The 19,560-nt window shown below is 42.3% G+C and overlaps 1 protein-coding gene across 2 annotated transcripts in view; it reads right to left on the bottom strand.

Annotated features, from left to right (window-relative positions):
- Positions 1-19,560, bottom strand: part of NRP1 (neuropilin 1) — a 230,756-nt gene that overhangs the window by 82,821 nt on the left and 128,375 nt on the right. For both annotated transcript variants that reach the window (XM_085631861.1, XM_085631860.1), the window contains exons 6-7: positions 14,830-14,985; positions 13,140-13,300 (exon numbers count right to left, since the gene is read on the bottom strand). In XM_085631861.1, the coding sequence (XP_085487987.1) occupies positions 13,140-13,300; positions 14,830-14,985 (317 nt within the window). The remainder of the gene's footprint in view (positions 1-13,139; positions 13,301-14,829; positions 14,986-19,560) is intronic.

Here is a 19,560-nt window from a genome sequence, read left to right on the forward strand (position 1 = left end):
GATGTAGTAACAAAACGCATAGGAAAAGAGTACTGTTGGGGAAAGAAAAAATAAATTGAAAAGAATTGGGAAATTGGTGAGTTCTCCTAACATGTGTTAAGTATTCCAAGCATACAATATTTAGTTTTAAGGACAGGAGATCTAGGATGATTCTCAAATGTATGTAAATAACAATACACTTATGCATTGAATATATGCAGCACATACAATGCACAAGTTGCAATGAAACGCGCATTAATCAGTATAAGTCATAACTTATGCATGTGCATGAAATTCATTTTGAACTTGCACAAGCTGCATATTTTCTCACGAACCTCGTGAGCAGGTCCCTCCATGGACTAGGATGCTTTGATGGGAGTTTAGATGCTCTTTAGGTAGATCACCAGTTTTGTACACTTTCATGAATTGGATGAGGTTAATTAGAGTCAGTAGCATAGCAAGGATGCCATGGGCCCTGATGCAAGCAAGGAAATTGCCACTTTGACAGCTGTTGGGGCACTAAACATAGCAATTATCAGGTTTCAATGGGCCCCTTACTGGTATGTCTCCCCCCCCCCCCCATCCCGGTGCTACTGTATCTGTTTCACCAATGGTAGCTACGCCCCTGGTTTGAGTGAATGATTGATTTCTCGTCCGGTGAAACAGGAAGCCGCTTGTTTGGGCCCTTTTTTATGGACTGGTCTGATGCCAACTGTTGTAATTCATGCAGACCTGAAAAACGATCAGAATCCTCAATGCTAACATTTCTCAACATAACCGCATTCCTAAACAATATTTATCCAAGAGACACTGCACAGGAGTCCAAACGCCCCTTGCAATTGCCAAGGATTTAGTGTGTGCCCATTCCTTCAAACCACTAGGACTCACATAATAATAAACTATTGCTTTAAAAGGCCCACAATCAATAAAAACACTATTACAAGAACAGAAGAATACCTGCTTAACCCCTTCAGCGCGGCGCGGATTTCCGCGCCGCGCTGAAGATTCCGTGCGCGGGCGGGCCATGACGGAGCGGTTCCGTCATGCGCACAGCGCAACCGACGCACGTGACGGAACCGCTCCGTCACAAGCGTCGAACGGGTTAAATAGAAATACAAATTAACAAACCCACACACATTTATAAGCCCAAATCATTGTAACAAATGTAACATAATTTGTATAAATATTTTCTTTCTACTTCATCATGTCACTTCGAGAGAGGTACCTGCACATTCTCTTTCACTCCTAACTCTCCCTAAGCCCACAAAACAATGGTGCAGTGAGAGGAAGAAGTCACCAGTGAAACTGCTCTACTCCAACCAGATCAGCGTGCCTGTGTAGCATGGGTCTTGATCCTACCATGACTGGTACATAACTTCAAACTATGTGAAGTATATCAGCTTTGCAGTAACCCCCGAAACGCACAAACATGATACATATGTGCAGAAATCCTTCATTGAGTCCCCAGCACACAAAAAGAATAATTGAACTCAAGGTCTTGCACGCCATGCACCCAGCCTTCCACGGGAATGGTCCTGAGACTCTTCCGAAGCTGGTTGCCTCCGGCTCCATACAAGAGCCTTGTGGTCCACCAAAGAAAAGGGAGGGAAGAGATACAGTAGCAGCCCGTGACACAATCATGATCACCAGCTGAATGTGACTCTACCAAGGATTCAGGAAAGTTCTGTGGAGTGCAGTCTTAAAGAAAGTAAACTGGATTTCTCAGGGCCAATCCCCCCCCCTCTTTCTCTCCACAAGGGTCCAGATCTGCGAGGTGGTACAGCTCAACATTAATGTGGTATATTGAACCAACTCCCTCCCTCCCTAGCTGCTGACTGCTCCCATCGTACACCAGATCCAAAGAGCAATAACAGTGAGCCATCTAATAGCATGATTTCAACATTTGTTTCTCCCTAGAACACTGTATCTGAACCCATACAAAACACCCTGCATTACCGGCTCTTAGAAGGCAACAGGTTTATCACGCTACAAGACACAAAGCTTTAAAAATAAGCACTTGATACTGTTAGACATTACTACTCCTGCATACCCTACAGTTAATGCTACTCATGCAAAAGGACCACCCATGTTGGCCTGTGTTTAACACGGGAGGAAGACAAGGTGGCCATATGAAGCATATTCTCGCTGTCAATGGTTTATTCCTTTCTATAATAATCAAGGTTGGCACCCTCTATAGGACCCTCCACTTACTGAAATGCACAAAGACTGCACCTTTAAACCGCCTTGCTTTTTGTGAGAGATAAGCATTGTCCTGCTAAGAGCAAAGGCGGCGTCATATCATCATTTCTTCAGCTACAGTTCACCTTTAAAGCTGAAAGTTTTTCTAGGGAGGTTTTATCTATTTGCCCAAAGTTTCCTCTTGCGCAGACACCACTGGTACAAGTCTTTTAGCACTTGACAGAATGTGACACCGTTTTTTTGGGGTGGAGTTTTATCTAGCGCGAACTCGACCCGAAGGTATCAGAGCGCTTTACATGAGCACCAGTTGTGTTACAGACGGACACATTTATTTTTGTTAGGCACGGGGAGATGAAGTGATTTGACCAGAATAACAGGATGTTGAGCGCCTCTGCCGAGACTTTAACCCGGTTCCCCAGTTTGAGGTTGACCGCTCTAGCTGTTAGGCCACATCTTTGTTGGAATAAATAAAGTAATTATGTTAGCCATGTTTTGTCTCAATTCCTTTTCTGTCCATTGAGAATGGGTGTGCTTTAGCTCATTTTGCCAACACAGAGCTGATGGTTTAATCAGAACGGCATTGAGAAGCAGCCGAGAACCTCGCTTTGGGTTTTAACAGGGTTAATCTCTGATGCCTTCTTATCTTGCAACTCATAGTTTCGATGCGGCTGGCAAGAGTTCCATTGTGAGGGAGCTCCAGATCTTTACAGGAAGATGCCCTCACTTTAAGAGGGTGCATCTTTCTCAGTGATGGGTGTTTTGGAATTCAGGTACTAATAAGACCACTTATCATTCATTCTACTTAGGGGAGCTCTAGACCTGCACACCAAAGCTCCCCAATGTCAATGGGCTAACATATTGATACAGGCAGAACTAGCCTATTTTGATCTGCCATGCCCGCCCACAATCATCTTAAAAGGTATATGTTGAAAGGAACATAAATCTTCTACAAAATATGCATTTGGTAGCACTGATATTTCAAAACAATACGAAATTGTTTAGTTATGACAGATTCTGGAGTCTGTAGAGGTCTGCTGTTGATGTGTTTAGAGCAAATTGAAGTTCAACTCAAAGGACCCACACAGCCCTCAGAGGCATACTAACCTCTATGCTAATTAATCCAACTTAATGACATGTGGAAAAGCATAACAATTAGGGAGGTGAATGGCAAATAGACTTTGATTGATGGTTACGACCAATGTTATTTTTCACGGTACTTAATATGGTGTTGTTTCAAAACTAATATCTAAGGAGGTAATTAACTAAAATTGGAGCTGCGCCATGATCAACATTTTGTAGCTTGCATCTGACGGGCATCATGTTGTACTATGTTAGAGTGGCTAATTAAAGGAGTCCTCCCTTGAGGAGAATGGTGTGGAAAGAATCAAGTTATGATTTGAATCACCAGTTCCTTCCATCTTGCCACTGAAGCCGGTGAACTCCATGTCATTTCTTTTCATTTAGTTATTAGCCGCATTACCAGCTGTTGAGAATATCATGGGATTAGCTGAGTGCGCATTTGGATTTTACGAGCACCCCAATTCCCACAACCAGATGTTTTGGTCGTGGTGACATTTTGTTTAATTAACAAGAGTTTTAAGGTATTAGTCTTTAAGGATGTGTCCTGATTCTTTTAATACTCCCGGAATCTTGTTGTAATTAGAAAACTTATGAAGTCTTAAGGCACATATGTACCAGGGATAAACATCTGTTTTTGAATAGCTTGAAGAAAACGATGCATATTCTGCTGAAGGTTGGCTCACATTTACTGCAGTCACTGCATATGCACCACCTATTTTGCAAGGAACCAGCACTCATTGTTACGTTTGAAGAATGGTCCATCACTGGAATGCAAATGAGGGAGAGGGCGGGACATTGCCATTCAATGAAATCCATCTTTTAGTGGGACACAAAGGGCGCCAAGTAAATAGGCCAATTTATCTCATGCATCTCAAGGCACCCAGTACATGGAGGTTAAATACGGGTGCAAAATGTTCAATCTCCTAATTAAAGTGCACATGTGAGTGCAGGACTGTCATGTTCATTATTCATGCATTTCTTTTCACGGCTGCAATAAAGAGAAGAAAGACATGTATGCAACGGATCTTCCTCTTGTTGTGATGTTTACAATTTAGAATATACCTTTAAAGAAAGCAAGTAAATTGAGAATTTTAAAGTTAATTTTGACTCTTATAACTCAATAGAAGACCATTTGTCTATTCATGGGATTTCTTAAAATTAATAGTGAATTGCTTTATGTTCATAATTTCATTTAAGGTAGAGGGTTGGTTAATGTGATGTATCTTTTGGCTTCCATGAATATGCATCATATACAAAATAATCCATGATTACATGCCCAGATGGAAAAGATTCTATACTTTCCCATGATCACACATGTCAATAAAATGCCGAGGATTCCAGCTGCATGCACCAATCCCAAAGGATGCATATAGTTAATGTAAGTCATTCACTGTCGGTTGGCTGTCATCAGCTCCACTGGTTATTCAGCTCAAACAAAGATGCGCATATGTACGCATATGTATATATATTTGTACAGGACTATTTCTTTTAATTAATGTGGCTATAGACTGGCGTGGGTGCAAAATTCAAGATTCATGTCTAATTGGCAGACATGAGCCAATCCCACTTCATAAGAATGTCACAGTATTCAACAAATACTGCAGAATTACTAGAGCACGTTCAAAAAACGCACATGCTCTACTGAATATTTGATACTTTCAGTTGTATTTTCTGTGGTTTAACCCCTTCCCCACTCATGACGGAACCACTCCGTCATGAGCCACGGTCGCCGTGTGCTCATGACGGAGTGGTTCCGTCATGCTGCGGCCGTTGGCGGACGCGCAGCCCACGCGGCGCTAATTCCCCGCCTGTGCGGGCGATTAGCGCCGTGGGCGGAGTCATGACGGAACCACTCCGTCATGAGCACAGCTCAACCGTGGGTCATGACGGAGTGGCTCCGTCATGAGCACCGCGCCACCGCGCTGCCCCCAACCCCCCCCCCAGCGCTGCGGCGGAATTCCCGCCGCAGCGAAAGGGTTAAAGGTTCTACCCAAAAGTCTGCAATTTTAGAAGGAACACCCAGAATTTTCAATTGGAATTGCGACTTGCAAAAAATGAATGAAAATTCCTGATGTATGCGGAAGCCTCCTGTGGTAGTGCAGAACTTCCAGGAATCCCATAGGACTTGATAGGATCATGTGAGATGTCTGGGAAACACGTGTGCACTTTCATTGTGCTGACTACACCTATTTTGGCTTAACCTTAGCATATGACAAAGGCATGAATGACACATTGTTGTCGATGGGAGAATGTTAGCGGGACCGTTACACGGGGAGACAGAAAATTCTCCAACTTGCTGTCATTGCTACTACGACTGACACATTTCTTCAAGCAAATTTGACATCATATCTTCATACTGTTTGAAAAGGTATCTGGTTATTATTTATTATCTGTCATTATCTTGTTGCTTCTCTTTTGAGAACTATGTCAGGAGAGCTTGAGGACTCAGTAAAGATCCCGGTGAATGTGGTTCCGTCACAAAGTCACTTCCACAGTTGGCCACTAGTGTGAAGTTTATTGAAGTATCTCACGAGGAGCTGGTGTCCTTATGAACTTTTCCGGGGGCTTCTCTGGAACAATTGCTTAAAGTGCGTTTGCAGAGCTGTCGTTGGGAGGCCAGCCGACTGAAGCTCTTCGTCAAGAAGGAGCACTAGAGGGAAATGTATGCAAAAAAAGTGCGCCTTCCACTCAACTATACGTTATACAAAAAAGCCTTTATTGCACACTACACATCATGTCACTATTTCATGGGCCCCACTTCTTCTTTTCTAGTGGGAAAGGGTGTAATATCTACTTATGAACCCTAGCATATGTGTATGTAAAAACAAATACAGGGCCTACGCTCAAAAGGTGCTTCTCACATGTGTTGAAAAGTAGGTAAAAAATGTGTGATTAGGAATCCCCAGTAATCCAAACTGCCAACCATACATTGGATAGTTCAAGAGTGCAGAGCACAAACCAGATCACCACGGCTAAATGATGTGGAACGGCAAATCGTCTGGAGCTGAAGACTTGCTTCTTCATCCTCTGCTGCAAAAGAGGTTGACGTGCTCCATCGGCTCTGTTCGATAGAGATGGACTGCAGCTTCTTCAGGCACAGGCAAAAAAGCATGTATTTATTTTATCTGGTGACCCGAGTCATTACTGTTTCTCCTTGTGGTAGCTTGGTTCAAGGTTGTCCAGTGCACTCCAGGTATCAGAAGAACTAATGCATATAAACACAATTATACCCTGTCATGAAAAAAAGATTAGAAGCAATGGGCAAATGACGGATGGAATCTCTTCCCCCCTTTTTACGATCTAATGACTTCACGACCTTCCCTATGTGAAATATCAAATGTGACTTAACATGTGAAGCAGCATGTCTTAAGTACCCTTTTATGAGATATTTGTATTGTGTGACACTAGACAACTAAAGAATAAAAGTGAGGGTGACACGAAAGGGAAAAGTGATGAGCAGGGTGAATGCTACGACGCTTCCACAGTCACTATCCCTACCCATAAACCTCACTTTTATTTATCTGCATAAAATCCATTTTAGAATATTGACAGTGAAATGTGAACTGTGAAACTGATTTCGACTAATGTTTGATGTTTCTTACTGAAGCAGGTGGTAAAGACTACTGAGCCACGGGCTGTGGAATAAACACTTCTCTGTCCTTGTTTAACATTTGATCAAATCCATAATTTTCACAATATGCTGCATGTAAAGCAGCTGGAAGGACAGTGTAGTTTACTAGCACTAAATCCACGAAGGAGAACTATAGCCAATCATGAGTTCACTGCAGTTGGCTACTCCAGTCTCCATCTGAGTCATTTTGGTACCGGGTGGAACTATGTAGAAATGCATAAGCTCTAGGAGAAGACATGATCACTGCAATGTTATGTTGCCCATTAGTAATCTGGGTGGAAGCACTCTGAAAGACGATGATTCTTCCCATCAGGGGTTGTAACATTGTCCATGTATTGTGCATAGACAGGGATGCTGTCATCAGTTTCTGAGACTTCCTGCCTACATTACCAAATCAGGAAATCCCAGCCTTGGAGAAGATGTAGGCATGTAGCTCAAGGACAAGAGTTTTTGAATAGTAAGTGTAATCCAAAAATAACAAAGGTAGCACTGACAGAGTCAAGTGAGAGAGAGACAACTTCAGCTTTTTTTTGCTGGAGTAACCTTTTAAAGGGAGGGAGGTGATGGCGCGTAGTCAATGGTGGTACTAGACGAATATCCTCCATCGCTGTCAGTGAAGGCTTGCTTCCAAACCTTGAAGATTAGTACTTACTAAGGCCAATTTCAGAAAAAGAATGTGATGAGAGATAGGGAGGGTTCGCTGCTTCTGAATTGGTGCTTCTATGGGTTTAACATTATTTTTAATGATTCATAAAGCAAATAAATGCAAATTCTTAACTACAATGTGCACTCCTTTTATTGTAATGTTTGAATGCCTTTACTGCTTTGGAGCAAGCTTTGTTTTCAAGAAACGTTTATGAACTTTGTAACTGAATTAGTTCTGCTCAATACATCAAACCTGAGGAACGGGGTAAGCTTGGCATGGGCCATTCTTGTTTTGGGACACAGTCTAGCCTCTCATTTTGAAGACTGTAAATGCTTGTAGACTGCAAGAGCTGGAAACTATTCTCATGTGCAGTCATGGTTTTAGGTAGACAGCAGCGGGTTCACTAGAGAGATGAAGGGTCGGGAGGAAGACAGCTGTGCGATGGAACTTCACAGTCGATAAATATGAAACATATGGCTTTAGTAGCTGAAACATTCCACATTTTTCACATCTAAAGCTCCTGGCTTTGGTGTGTTGCAGAACACTGCTAAACTCATTGCCGATCCGAAAACCAGGTGATGGCACATGCTCCTATAAAAGCACAAAGAACACTGTTTCTTCCAGCTAGAAAACTCAAAGTTTGTCTTCTTGAATTTATAAAGGTTTTCATTGATCACTATGACCCTTCACCATCCCAGTAGTCGCAATAGGATCTTCATTTCCATAAAAGGACAGTACAACAGACTTAAATTGCATTCAGTGAACCAAAGATACGTCCCAAGAAGTGGCCGTGTCAGCTAAGGTAGCTAAATTGCCACAGAAGGAGTGGATTCCTCTTTTGTCTTTGAAGAAATAGAAAATATTGTTTTTATCCGACACTACATGTGGTCCCATTCACATGCACAATGGAGAGTTCAAAGAGAGCCGCCCGCTTGAAATGATTTATAATTTTTAACAAAGTCTTTATTTTCAACCTCAGATCTACTTTTTATTGCATGTTCTTGTGTCCTACTGGGGTTCAAAAATACACCTGAATGTGCTTCAGCACAGATGATTTGCACCATCACCCCTTTTCATGACTACCTTTGTGTGGCACATTAATTGTACATGAACCCACCTACTCTGCTATTAGGGATGCAGGTAGCAACTGATACCTGGGGCATGTTCCACAATGCACCATTCAAACAGCGAGAAGCTTGGTGCGGAACTCACGTCAAAACCAGATGTAAGTTAGGTCCTGCAGACACTGTGGTGCATGGAGTTTCCACTATTCAGGAGGCAGCTGCTCGTCCCAGGACCTTTGCATAGCTGTGGGGTGGCCTGACACAATGTGTTCTTAGTGCCCCAGAAACAAGATTCATGCTGAGGGGGCTCTTTTGTGTGTGACGCCTCTGACCAAAACACTTTCAGAAAGCGCTGGGGGGGAAATAAAAATGAAAAAAGAGTTGAGGGCGTCCAGGTCGAGCCATGGTTTCTTTAAAATAAAAAGATTTTTGGTTTTCTCTGTAATACATCTATGTTGTTGTGCGCTAAAACTCTCTGATCTGCTCTGTGTTCATTTTGTTTCTCTCTCTCCTTCCATTACTGAACAAACTGGATTCTTAGTCTCTTGTAGACATTACACCTCCCAGAAAGCAGAGGCTTGCTGCTAGTTAATTAACGTATTGTTGTTACACGATGGTCAGCAAATTCCTAATTTGACTCATGAAAATTGAGAGAGCTTGCTTTCTCTCTCTCTCTCTCTGGAGCTACCCCTGCTTTCAAAGCAGCATAGTTAATCCACGGCGAGACCACATGATCTGGCTTTGCTCATACTGTTGCTATAGCAACAGAACGTGAAAGATAATTCAGGGCAAAAGTGAAACAGATTCCCCGTAAATAAATACCTCTCGTAAATAAGCCAGTTTTTATTAAAACGGTGCCTGGTGAACATTTGATTCATTAAAATGCATTCGTGTGTTCTGCTTTTTAACTGTAATCCTGTTGCGTATCGGTGAGTAAGGAAATAATTCATTCAGGAGAGAGAATGCGCTGTTGAGATGGGATGCTCACAAAACTGGGCATATATACCGACTGATAATGGGACATTTTTTTTCTAGCAAAAGAAAGTATCCCGCCAATTGGAAGAAATCCCGAACAAATCCGCCTGAGTGGGCCATACAAAATAAAGTGGGCATTGTGTGCACTGTCTAGGTGTTCCCCTTAAGAGGCCTAATCGGTATTACCTGCCCCACCGCATTACTTTGTGCATTTTTTAATGCTTGAGAAGGCTTCTGCTTTGACCTGCTTAAGTTCTTCTGCTCTCAAATTCCACTTATTGCAATGGAACAAGGGCGCCTGCTGTGCCAGAAAGCGATGCCTCACAACCGGGCGCTTCAGCATGCTTGCATGGTCGCAAGGTATCTTGGAATTCGCGACCTGAGTCAACCAGGCTGCGAAGCAGGTGTGCACACAAAAGAGCTGGCGTATGGTGTGCCTTACCACTTCCTTTACTGATAATTCATCCATGACAGAGGCCCTCACTGAGCCCTATGAAAGTTAGGGAGCTGAAGAGAGCCAAACATGTTGGTCGTTTGTGAACATTTGTGACCCTATTCTTTTTTTGTGTTCTAAGATCCTTTCAGATGCCAAGAGCGCACCTTATATGGGTCAGTGGGCAGTAAGATTGCAGTACTGCTTTTAGAGCCATGTAGAGCATTAAATATTTATGTAAAATGCGGGCCTCAGTGCTCAAGAAAGAGACAGAGGGATAGGGCTGGCCAATTTCCACCACATTTTAGCAATTACGGATTAAATGCCTCCATGTGAAAATAAAATAAAGCGAACTAGCTCACGCACATCAGAAGGACGCGTTTTGGAACTGTGTATAATGAGATGGGAAACAAAGAGAGAAAATCACAACATCTTTCTCATGCCCACATTGCATTTTTTACAAGTATTCTGTAAAAAGCAGTGCTACTAGGAAACGTCTCAATATACAACAGCTGTGAGCATTGAACAGAGAATGCCAGACTGAACAGTGTATTACATGCACAGCAGGTCCCAGCGAAAACCAGTGTTATGCTCAGAACCCAATGTCTGGTTAAGAAGGTGGCTGGCACAACCAAACACCAATTTCTATCCGCAAATGTGCCCTGCCACATCCAGCGAAGAACAATTTGTACACAAAACCATAAGCTGCTTTTCAAGATGAAGTAATTGATGAAAATGAAGGCTGGTTCAGTGTTTGGGTGACCGCGCTGGACATATAAAAATAGCCCTGTTTTATATTTAAATAGGTAATACCCAGCTCTCAAAAAGTGATAGTTGTTTCTCCTTGTACGGTTGGGCAGAAAAACCTATATTGTATCCTTATTAATGGATCTGGGGTCTTCTCCTAGCATGGAAATTCAAGAATGCCCGTTTTTTGGATCTCCATGGTAGTAAAGTAGCTCTACTTCCTCTGTAATCTCCTTCTTTGACCTCACCCTGGCAGGTTTGCTAGCAAAATCCTGTCTCATTGCTCTATGAGGAGATTGTTGCGACCACCATTGGCAGAGAAAGGGCTTTTCCCTTCATCAGCACTAGCCAATGAGGATCTAGGTGGTGCTCAGTGGCTTAAGCCTGTTTAGCATTGTTGAACATGGAAAGGCAGCTGAAGTGGGGTTTTAAAGGAAGGTGCAATGACTCTAAGAGCGGGTAAGTTACATTGTCTAGAGGCAATATTCATGGGCGTCTTGCAGGGTGGTGTGCCTCTCAGTTGCAGTGCCAACAAAAAGGTGGATGGTTAGATTGGAAATATGGGTTCTGAAGACCTGATGGGTGGAAGATTGTTAGAAGTAGCATGCCTTTGGGTGTAGGTAGGCCCAGGGGGAGGTATGCCTTAAAGGTTGGAAACCATCATTTAGGTATCTTGGCTGAGAATGGACATGAGGTGTTGGAGGAAGGATGTATGGAGCGGGCCATCTGAATAGGTGTAACTAGGTGGTGCACACTGAAATACCAGTGACTCAGATATCACTGAGGATCTTCACTCTAAAACCCTTGCATTTCCATCCTGTAGACAATGCCCAGAATTCTGCATGTGCTTGTTCAAAAGGAAATATGCATTTCTGCAGCAGAACCAGAATGGAAATCATCCCTGTGCTGGAACACAGAAGGTATGAGTCCCAGTAAGTTTTAAATCCTTAAATTATATTTGTGCACGTCCTGTAAACATTCTACATAAAAACAAACCGAGTTGCGCTTCACTGACAGCGGGAGCGTTTGGCAAGGTGCACATTGTACTTCTGCGCCCCTGAAATGCTGACCCCATGTAGTGCGTCTGCTGAGGCATGACAGTGAAGAGTTACATGGATACACTCTATGGAGCTTAAAATATGAAGTAATCATGATCTGAATCTACAGGATATTTCATATTAAGTGATATGATCCACATTATAGTGAGTACCATTTATTAAGGTTTTCTCTCTTCCTTGTGTACACTAAGGAAACCGCATACCACAAATTAAGTTTTCTGGTTGAAAGCCCTACCCCGTTTTCAATGTTCCAAATGTATAACAACACTAACAAGCATTGGCATAGCCAATAGGTCTCGCCTTTGGGACCTTATAAGTGTTTAGCCATGCAACAGTTGCATAACTAAATACTTATAAGGTCTCAAAAGCGAGACCTATTGGCTATGCAAAGCGGCCCTGCAGCCGCGAAAGTGATCGCGATCACGAACAAAGATCAAGGCGGCCGTGCGGCCGTGAAACCGAAAGTAATGTCGGTAAAGAGCGCCGCGCGCGCCCGCGCACATGCACTGTGGCTCTAGGCTGGCCTGGTAGCACTTTTTGGAGCCCTCTCAATAAGTCTCGCCAGACCAGCGCATGCGCTGGGTCAGGCGAGACCTAAAAATGGATGTACACCTTGTTTCCATAACACAATATTGATTTACTGGCAAAAATATGAACTTCAAAATTGAACAGTTCCTCCCATTTTGCCACTCCACCCAACCCTAAGGCGACCTTCAGACAACACTACACAAGCCCACTGAGCCAGTAAATCATAGATGGTCTATAGTCATTGCCGCGGTTGTATCCGGTCAAAATACGAACATTGTGACAATAATGTAAGTAATTGAAGCAACATTAGTATTAACAATTTGCTCAAATACAAATGTCATTCCAGATAAATAATAAACACACATGAAAAACAGAATATCTCTAGACAACACACAGAAAGACCCGGGTTACCCTAAAATGGATTGCTAGATAGAAGATTTAGGTAAGGCCAGGCTTTCATTTTTTTATATCTGCTGCAAGTGATTTAGAAGTCTCCAAAGAGCAAGTTCTTAGGGCACATAATAAAATATTTACTATTTCAGTTGCCATATATGCTTTGAACTAATGCTGACTGAAGAACAAAACACAAATCAGTGCTGTAAGTACCTCTTGCAAAGCCAGGGCAATCTAGCAGACAAACAAAATGAATAATCGACTGTCTTAGCATCGTTTAGTCCTGCTGGGCTTGAGATTTCTGTAGTGGCACCTGCACCTGCAATTGTTGTTCACTTGCTGCTGCAATGTGGGCATTTGCTTCTCATATTTGATCATGCTGCCCTTTGCGGGTGGATCTGCTTACCTGTATCCATTCCTTAATGGAATCTTCTCCAGGAGTCCATCCATTCTCAGGGTAGTTGAGCCGTGACCTTTCGGCGGACCAGTTGGTGCTGTATTGGGTTGAAACTGTGATCTGGTCAGAACCAATTTCTCCGGATTCCATGCCAAGGGGTTCCTTGCACTCTAAATGACATCAATGAAAAGAAAGTAACGTAAAGAAGGTTTTCTATCATTGGTGTATGGCAGTGCATTTGTTCTGCTCAGCTAGTCTAGTATGGCAATTATCTCAATAACACATTTTAAAGCATATTTTTATCTTTCTTATAGAACTTTGGGTGTAAGAGTAGAGGTTGTGTACATAATTCTAAGTGAATATGTTCCTCTAGCGCATACAAGTTGACATTATACTGGTCCATTATTCTTACTTGTATTTAGATAATGTCCCTATTTCACAGAAAATGTTACAGGCCTTCCCTTCAACGCTGCTAACTGGTCACAGAATGAAGACCCGAACAGTTCAACTCACTTGAAGATAAAGTGACAACAGAGATAAGACAAAGACTTGGATTTGGGAAATATCTGTACAAAATCCCTTCTCTTTCAGAGATTCCGGAATACGGTTCATGGCTTTGGTGAACCTGTTTGAGCAGTGCAGGATTAGTCTAATCTAGTGCACTACTTTGAGTTTGTCCGTGGGTAAACTAATCTATGCATAAGACCCCTACTGCAAGGCTGTTATTTTTGGGAAATGTTTAGGGGCCGATTGGTGTTAGCACCACTAAATTCAGCTTTAGGTAAGCACCTCTTCAAATATTAAAGCACCATGCCAAAAGCAGTAGTCCTTTCCTCTGAAACAGCCTTTCTCTGGGGTGTGTAGAGTAGCAACTACTTTACTCTCTGAACATTGGTAGGAATATCAGTCTTCAAACAGAATCTCACTGTCTCTTATAATACAATTTCTTTAGATGCATGTGAGGCCCTCTTCCCCTGCAGTTTGCTCTGCGTGAATCTCTATAAGAAGCACTGGAGTGGACCCAAATCACTATGGAAAGGTACAAACAATGTGCCTTTTAGAAGTTTTGAGATTTTTTGTACCACTTTATTTGTATTTGCATTAGATGATTTCATTCAGATGTTCTTCTTTGTATAACCCTGCAGTTCAATCGAATTTATGTTCAAAAATTCTGCACAGGTTATGAAATTCCGGTTGTTCAGAAACAACAACAACAGCAATAGTAATGTGTATATGAATACATCCAAAACATTACGCGATATTCACAACAATATTTTCATAGTGATCCATATGTTTGTACTATCTAGCCTAAAAACTGCTACACCCACATACCTTGTCATGGGAACACCTTCTGTGTAAATTCAGTATGTCTTCTAATTAAGACTCCAACTGATAATAATGGACCAGTTTTCTAAAAGGCTTGAAGCATGATCTCAGATTTGTATTAGCATTATTGTCTACGAAAAAGAACAGTCTATTATACTATTGTTCACATGAAGAACTGTCTAAAGACATTACTTTTCCTTTTGGGGAGCTGCTCCTCAGGAAGCTGCATATTTTCCCTCTGCGTAAATATATATATAGAAAACATGCTTATTTATTTAAGAGACTCTTTAATGTTTCATGCGGCTCCTGGAGTGCTGGAATACATGACGGAGGATATGCATGCGGGGACTCTGTGGGAGCATTAAGCACTGACCTTCAGTTCCACTTTCCTGTAAGACAGTGTAGTTAGCAGTGAATCCCTCCTTGACGATGGCGCTGTCGGTGAAAAAACTCAAAGCAAGGATGCCAGTGGAGGAGCGAATGCGGCCTGGGTTGTTCTGCCCACAGTAACGACCTATATGTGGACCGACTGTAAGAAAGAGTATTCTCTGTAAATTACGGGTGATTCTTATAATATAGGGTTAAGCATCATTAAACATTTACATACCATGCAGTTGGCAGATTTAGATTAATTTATTAATAGACACCAGACAAACTAACACACATATAGCGACATATGATTCCAGCATCATTACAACCAGCAGAGATTAGATGCTGCATAGTTCTAATGCTTATGAGGATTTCTCTGAAGACTGACTCCAATGAAACTTCCCATTATCACACCATGTGTGCCTCCTCTGCGCATTTGTCCATTTATTCAAGACACATAAGTACACCTGTTTTAGAGGTTTGAGCCAAACTTCTGAAGTTTCTCCCATCAGAGGTGCTGCTGACAAGATAACAAGGCACCCGCCCCATGCCATTGAGGGCTGCTGAACTTTATCTGGGATCATGCCCACTCCATCTACATTATCGTTACAGGAGGAGAAAGCACAGGGGCAAGCAGGGGGGACATGGCGGTGAACAGCAGAGGTTAAACACCAATAAAAGTGAATATCAACTCCACTAACCTCAGAACATACAAGGAAACCTCCTAAGTGGGTTTGCAGTGTGCAAAGAGGATTTATGAGGAGAGATAGTTTCCACGATCTTAACTCACAATCTATGATCCCACTACCCTTTTATTTTTGTCTCCCATTCAAAGCTATAGGCACTTAATGAATCCATGCCTCCCAACCTCTGTATGAGAAAAAAATGATATAACATATTGTAAATCACTTCTAATCTGAAGATTGTTGGTTGAATATTGCTATTACCGATCTGCACATCAGGTCATCTGGTTACTTTCTAAGAGATTAAAACATCAGATTGAGGGAATACTGAAACACGTTTGTAATGATGGGGACAAAGTGTGACTGGTCATATGAGGTGATAATAAGCTTAATCCTATGCTATTTTCTGAGGAATTGTGCCTAGCTGGATACTATAGCCCTGCTTTACCCTTCAGTTGAATCAGGGGCCATTATTTTTTTCATAAACTATAAAGTGTAAGCCAAAGTTACTTAACATGACAACATTAGATACAACACCAGTTGTTTCAATGATAATTTGTACATAATCGGTTGATAATAGTTCACACTAGGTTTGTACAGAAAATAAATGATGGCTTTATTTCTGGGACACATTTGTTACTTTTGGACCCAATAAAAACATAATTAGGTTGTGATTATCCACAACATTCATGAAGTTTCCACTCTGCTGGGAAAAAGGAACACAAAATGTCTGTCAACATGTTAATCTGATTACTAAATGTTAATATGTCATTGAAGATGACTCCAAAGTTTTTAACGTTGGGCCCCGGGGTTAAGGACAATTTCGCAGATTGGCAGGCCACCACCTGGGCGACCAAAAGGTTGTGTCGGCGCCCAGCATCAAGACCTCGGTCTTTCCACCATTCAATTTCAAGCAGTTAAACTGCATCCATTGGTTGACTTGTGACTTACAGCTATTGAATTGGTCAGCGGTCTCCTCCACGTTGCTTGAGACTGACACCTCCAACTGTGTGTCGTCTGCGTAAGAGACGACCGAAAACCCAGACTGTCGTATAATGGAAGCAAGAGGAGCCACATATACATTAAATAATGTAGGGCTCAGAGACGAGCCCTGAGGCACCCCACAAGGCAGTTTGAAAGGTTTGGATGAGAAGGCTCCCAATTCAACTGAGAAGGTTCTGTTGGCAAGATAGGACAATAACAGTGAGAGGGCAGAATCTCGGATCCCCAACAGATGCTATAGCTAGGCAGGGCTTGACCTTTAAATTCTTTAAATTATCCTCTAAGGGCAATTAAACTAATGAGGTATTAACACTTTTTATGGGGCTACTGCTGCATCTTCTGTCTTCTTTATTAAATCAAGGAACCATTGACTAATGACAATTATCTCTCTTCTAAACATTAAACTACGAAATCGACTATTGAGTTTTTCAAACTACATTGAAACTATAGGTCTGAGCACATTGTGCGAGAAAAATGTGCATCCCCCTGAGCAAGTGTTGGCTTTTAAAAATTCTAAACGCTGCAGCTGATTGCAGCAAAAAAGGTAGTTCCTTGTATCTTGATACAATTACATGATCACAAGATAGCTGCAGATGCCAGATTCCACATGAAGGTGCTTTCCACAAATGAGAACAATTTATTTGAAAATGCCACTCATGTACTATCTGCGGCACTAGGATTCTACTTTCTGCTTTGTATCTGGTCCCGAACTTTAGATGTTTGAGTAAGCATCTCATAGTGTACTTGCGCCTACATGAATTATGCTACACTAAAGAGATTTTAGGCAGACACCTTAGTTGCCATGAAGTTTTGGCATGTTGAAGCATCAGTTAAGGGCACATTTTCATGAGGCCTATTACAAAATGCCAAGTTGCCCAGTGTTCCAAAGATCCTTGTACACCCTGGTGCACCTCAAGAATATAGAAATGCTGATGACTGGGAATCCCAGACAAGGAAGACGAACATTCATCTCAGTGATAATGGAAATGACATTACAGACCCTTTTCACACCCATGACATCACATGCGGAAAAAAAACCTCACAAGGACTACTGACTATAATTATGCACGACTATGCATGAGACTTTATTTAAAACTTAAAACTACCACATCTTACTAATCAATGGCAGATAACAGGCACCAATAGCCAGCTCCTAACCAAGCAACTGCTAAAGATATTGGGCCATATGTATGAACACATTTTTCCATAGACACAGCATGGGTAAAACCCTTTGATACATCTGGCCCATAGTTATTTTACAACACGGTTAATGACACTGGCTATATCACAAGGCTGGTAGCAGCCCTGCGGTGGTATTTGCTCACCCTTGCATCTCCTACCTGGCGATCTTGTCCAGAAGTATCTATTCTATAAAACAATGCAACTACTTGAGCACTCTAAGGCTGCCTTGAACGTGAAGTTAACTGAGCACGTGCCCAATTTTCCACATACCATGGAAATACATACATTTTGGGATGCTGGAAATCTGCGATTCCGAGAAGAGCCACGTGGGAGTTACTTTGCTTCTCAAAACACTGAGCCCTGATCATCCATGTGGCCGTACAATCCCTCCCAATTAGAGGTCTCAGAATTCGAGGTCAAAAAGTCCCTGTCCCCGGGATTTACTACGCAATCCATCATACTGCTTGTTTCCATAAAAGGGAGTGATTTGCTGCTCCCGAAAGTACATATTTCGATATTTTACCACAGTCCTGACCAAAAAAAAAACAACAAGAAAAACCACTGGCAGGCCTCTCCTTCATGTCCGCCCGCTACCCCACCCCGAGGAGGTCGATAGACCGGCCATGCTTACGTAATCCTCAGACACCCGCGCTTTTCTGAGGAGATTCTGGATCAAAGGTTTTTCTGCGGTCCCTTGGCAGACCATCCCTGCCCTGAATAACGGCAGCAGCTGATGCGCGAGGGCGCAGATCTCCATGTGCAAATGCAGCATTTCTCTCCGCTTTGATGCCACGAGTCAGCGCGGGAGGGACTCCGGGGCTGCTGGCCTCTTGCACTGGCAGGGGATTCCTTTCTTTCAGTGCAGGGTCAGGGTGAAGGATTACAGCAAGTGCACAGTGTCTCTGAATTGGGCTCTTTGTATCCCCCTGGGAGGGCATAAGACGGGGGATAGACTGTGGAACAGTTCAGATGTAATTTGGAGAGACGGTCTATTGTGTTCGCACTACATCAAACGCAAAACAGAACTTCTGTTCGGTAAGAACATTAGGGATAGATTTATGGGCAAATGAGTCAACTGTGGGGGAGGGTCTCCTTGGTCAGGACCTGGAGCCGGTTTTTGCTACAGTTTAGTTCTTGGAGGTGGTTTGTTTTCATATTATTCTAGATGGTTCTATTGTTGTACCTTGTGCAGATATATTGAACAAATTGTCAAAAGGATTAAAATGGGATACATAGTCTCAGATTCAATGATTTGGTTCACCACTCATGTCACACAAATAAATATTAGTTCAAATTTAGAACCCTCACCACGGATTCTGTTAGTTAGGCTTTCAGTGCTAGTTGTTAAAATACTTAGATAAATTACACTCGAGAGATAATGCATATTACCTGTTCAGAGAATTTACAACCTCTAGTTATTTTGTGTTAGCTTGGTCCTTATTATATGAAATATCATGCCATGTCATGTGGCGTCACATTATGTTTCAGGTATAGTGCGTATCTGTCAGCGATATGTCCTTGAGACTTAAGATTGACATGTGTATGGAGTTTGAATCCTTAGAGCTTTGGGGTTTGTGGAGACCTGAATCTGGATGGTGAAGATTTGTTGTGGTTTGCCAGTTTTGAGTAATTGTTTGTCCGTAAGCATGTTAAGGAGGGTAGCACAAAAATTATTCAGGCATTAATAGTGCTTGTTGGCTTCAGATATGCTTGCGTATGCAACTAGTTTAGTATGAGTGGTTGATTACTGGCTGGTGCAGAAAGATTCCTGACTGCATTATGTGTGCGTTTTGTGGGTGGGTTTGCGTCTACGTTTTCTGAGAGGAGCCAGTGTGCATGTCAATATGGCTGAAGCATACAGGTGCCCA

The sequence above is a fragment of the Triturus cristatus genome, chromosome 10 (genome assembly GCF_964204655.1).
Source record: "Triturus cristatus chromosome 10, aTriCri1.1, whole genome shotgun sequence".
NCBI classification, from domain to species: Eukaryota; Metazoa; Chordata; class Amphibia; order Caudata; family Salamandridae; genus Triturus; species Triturus cristatus.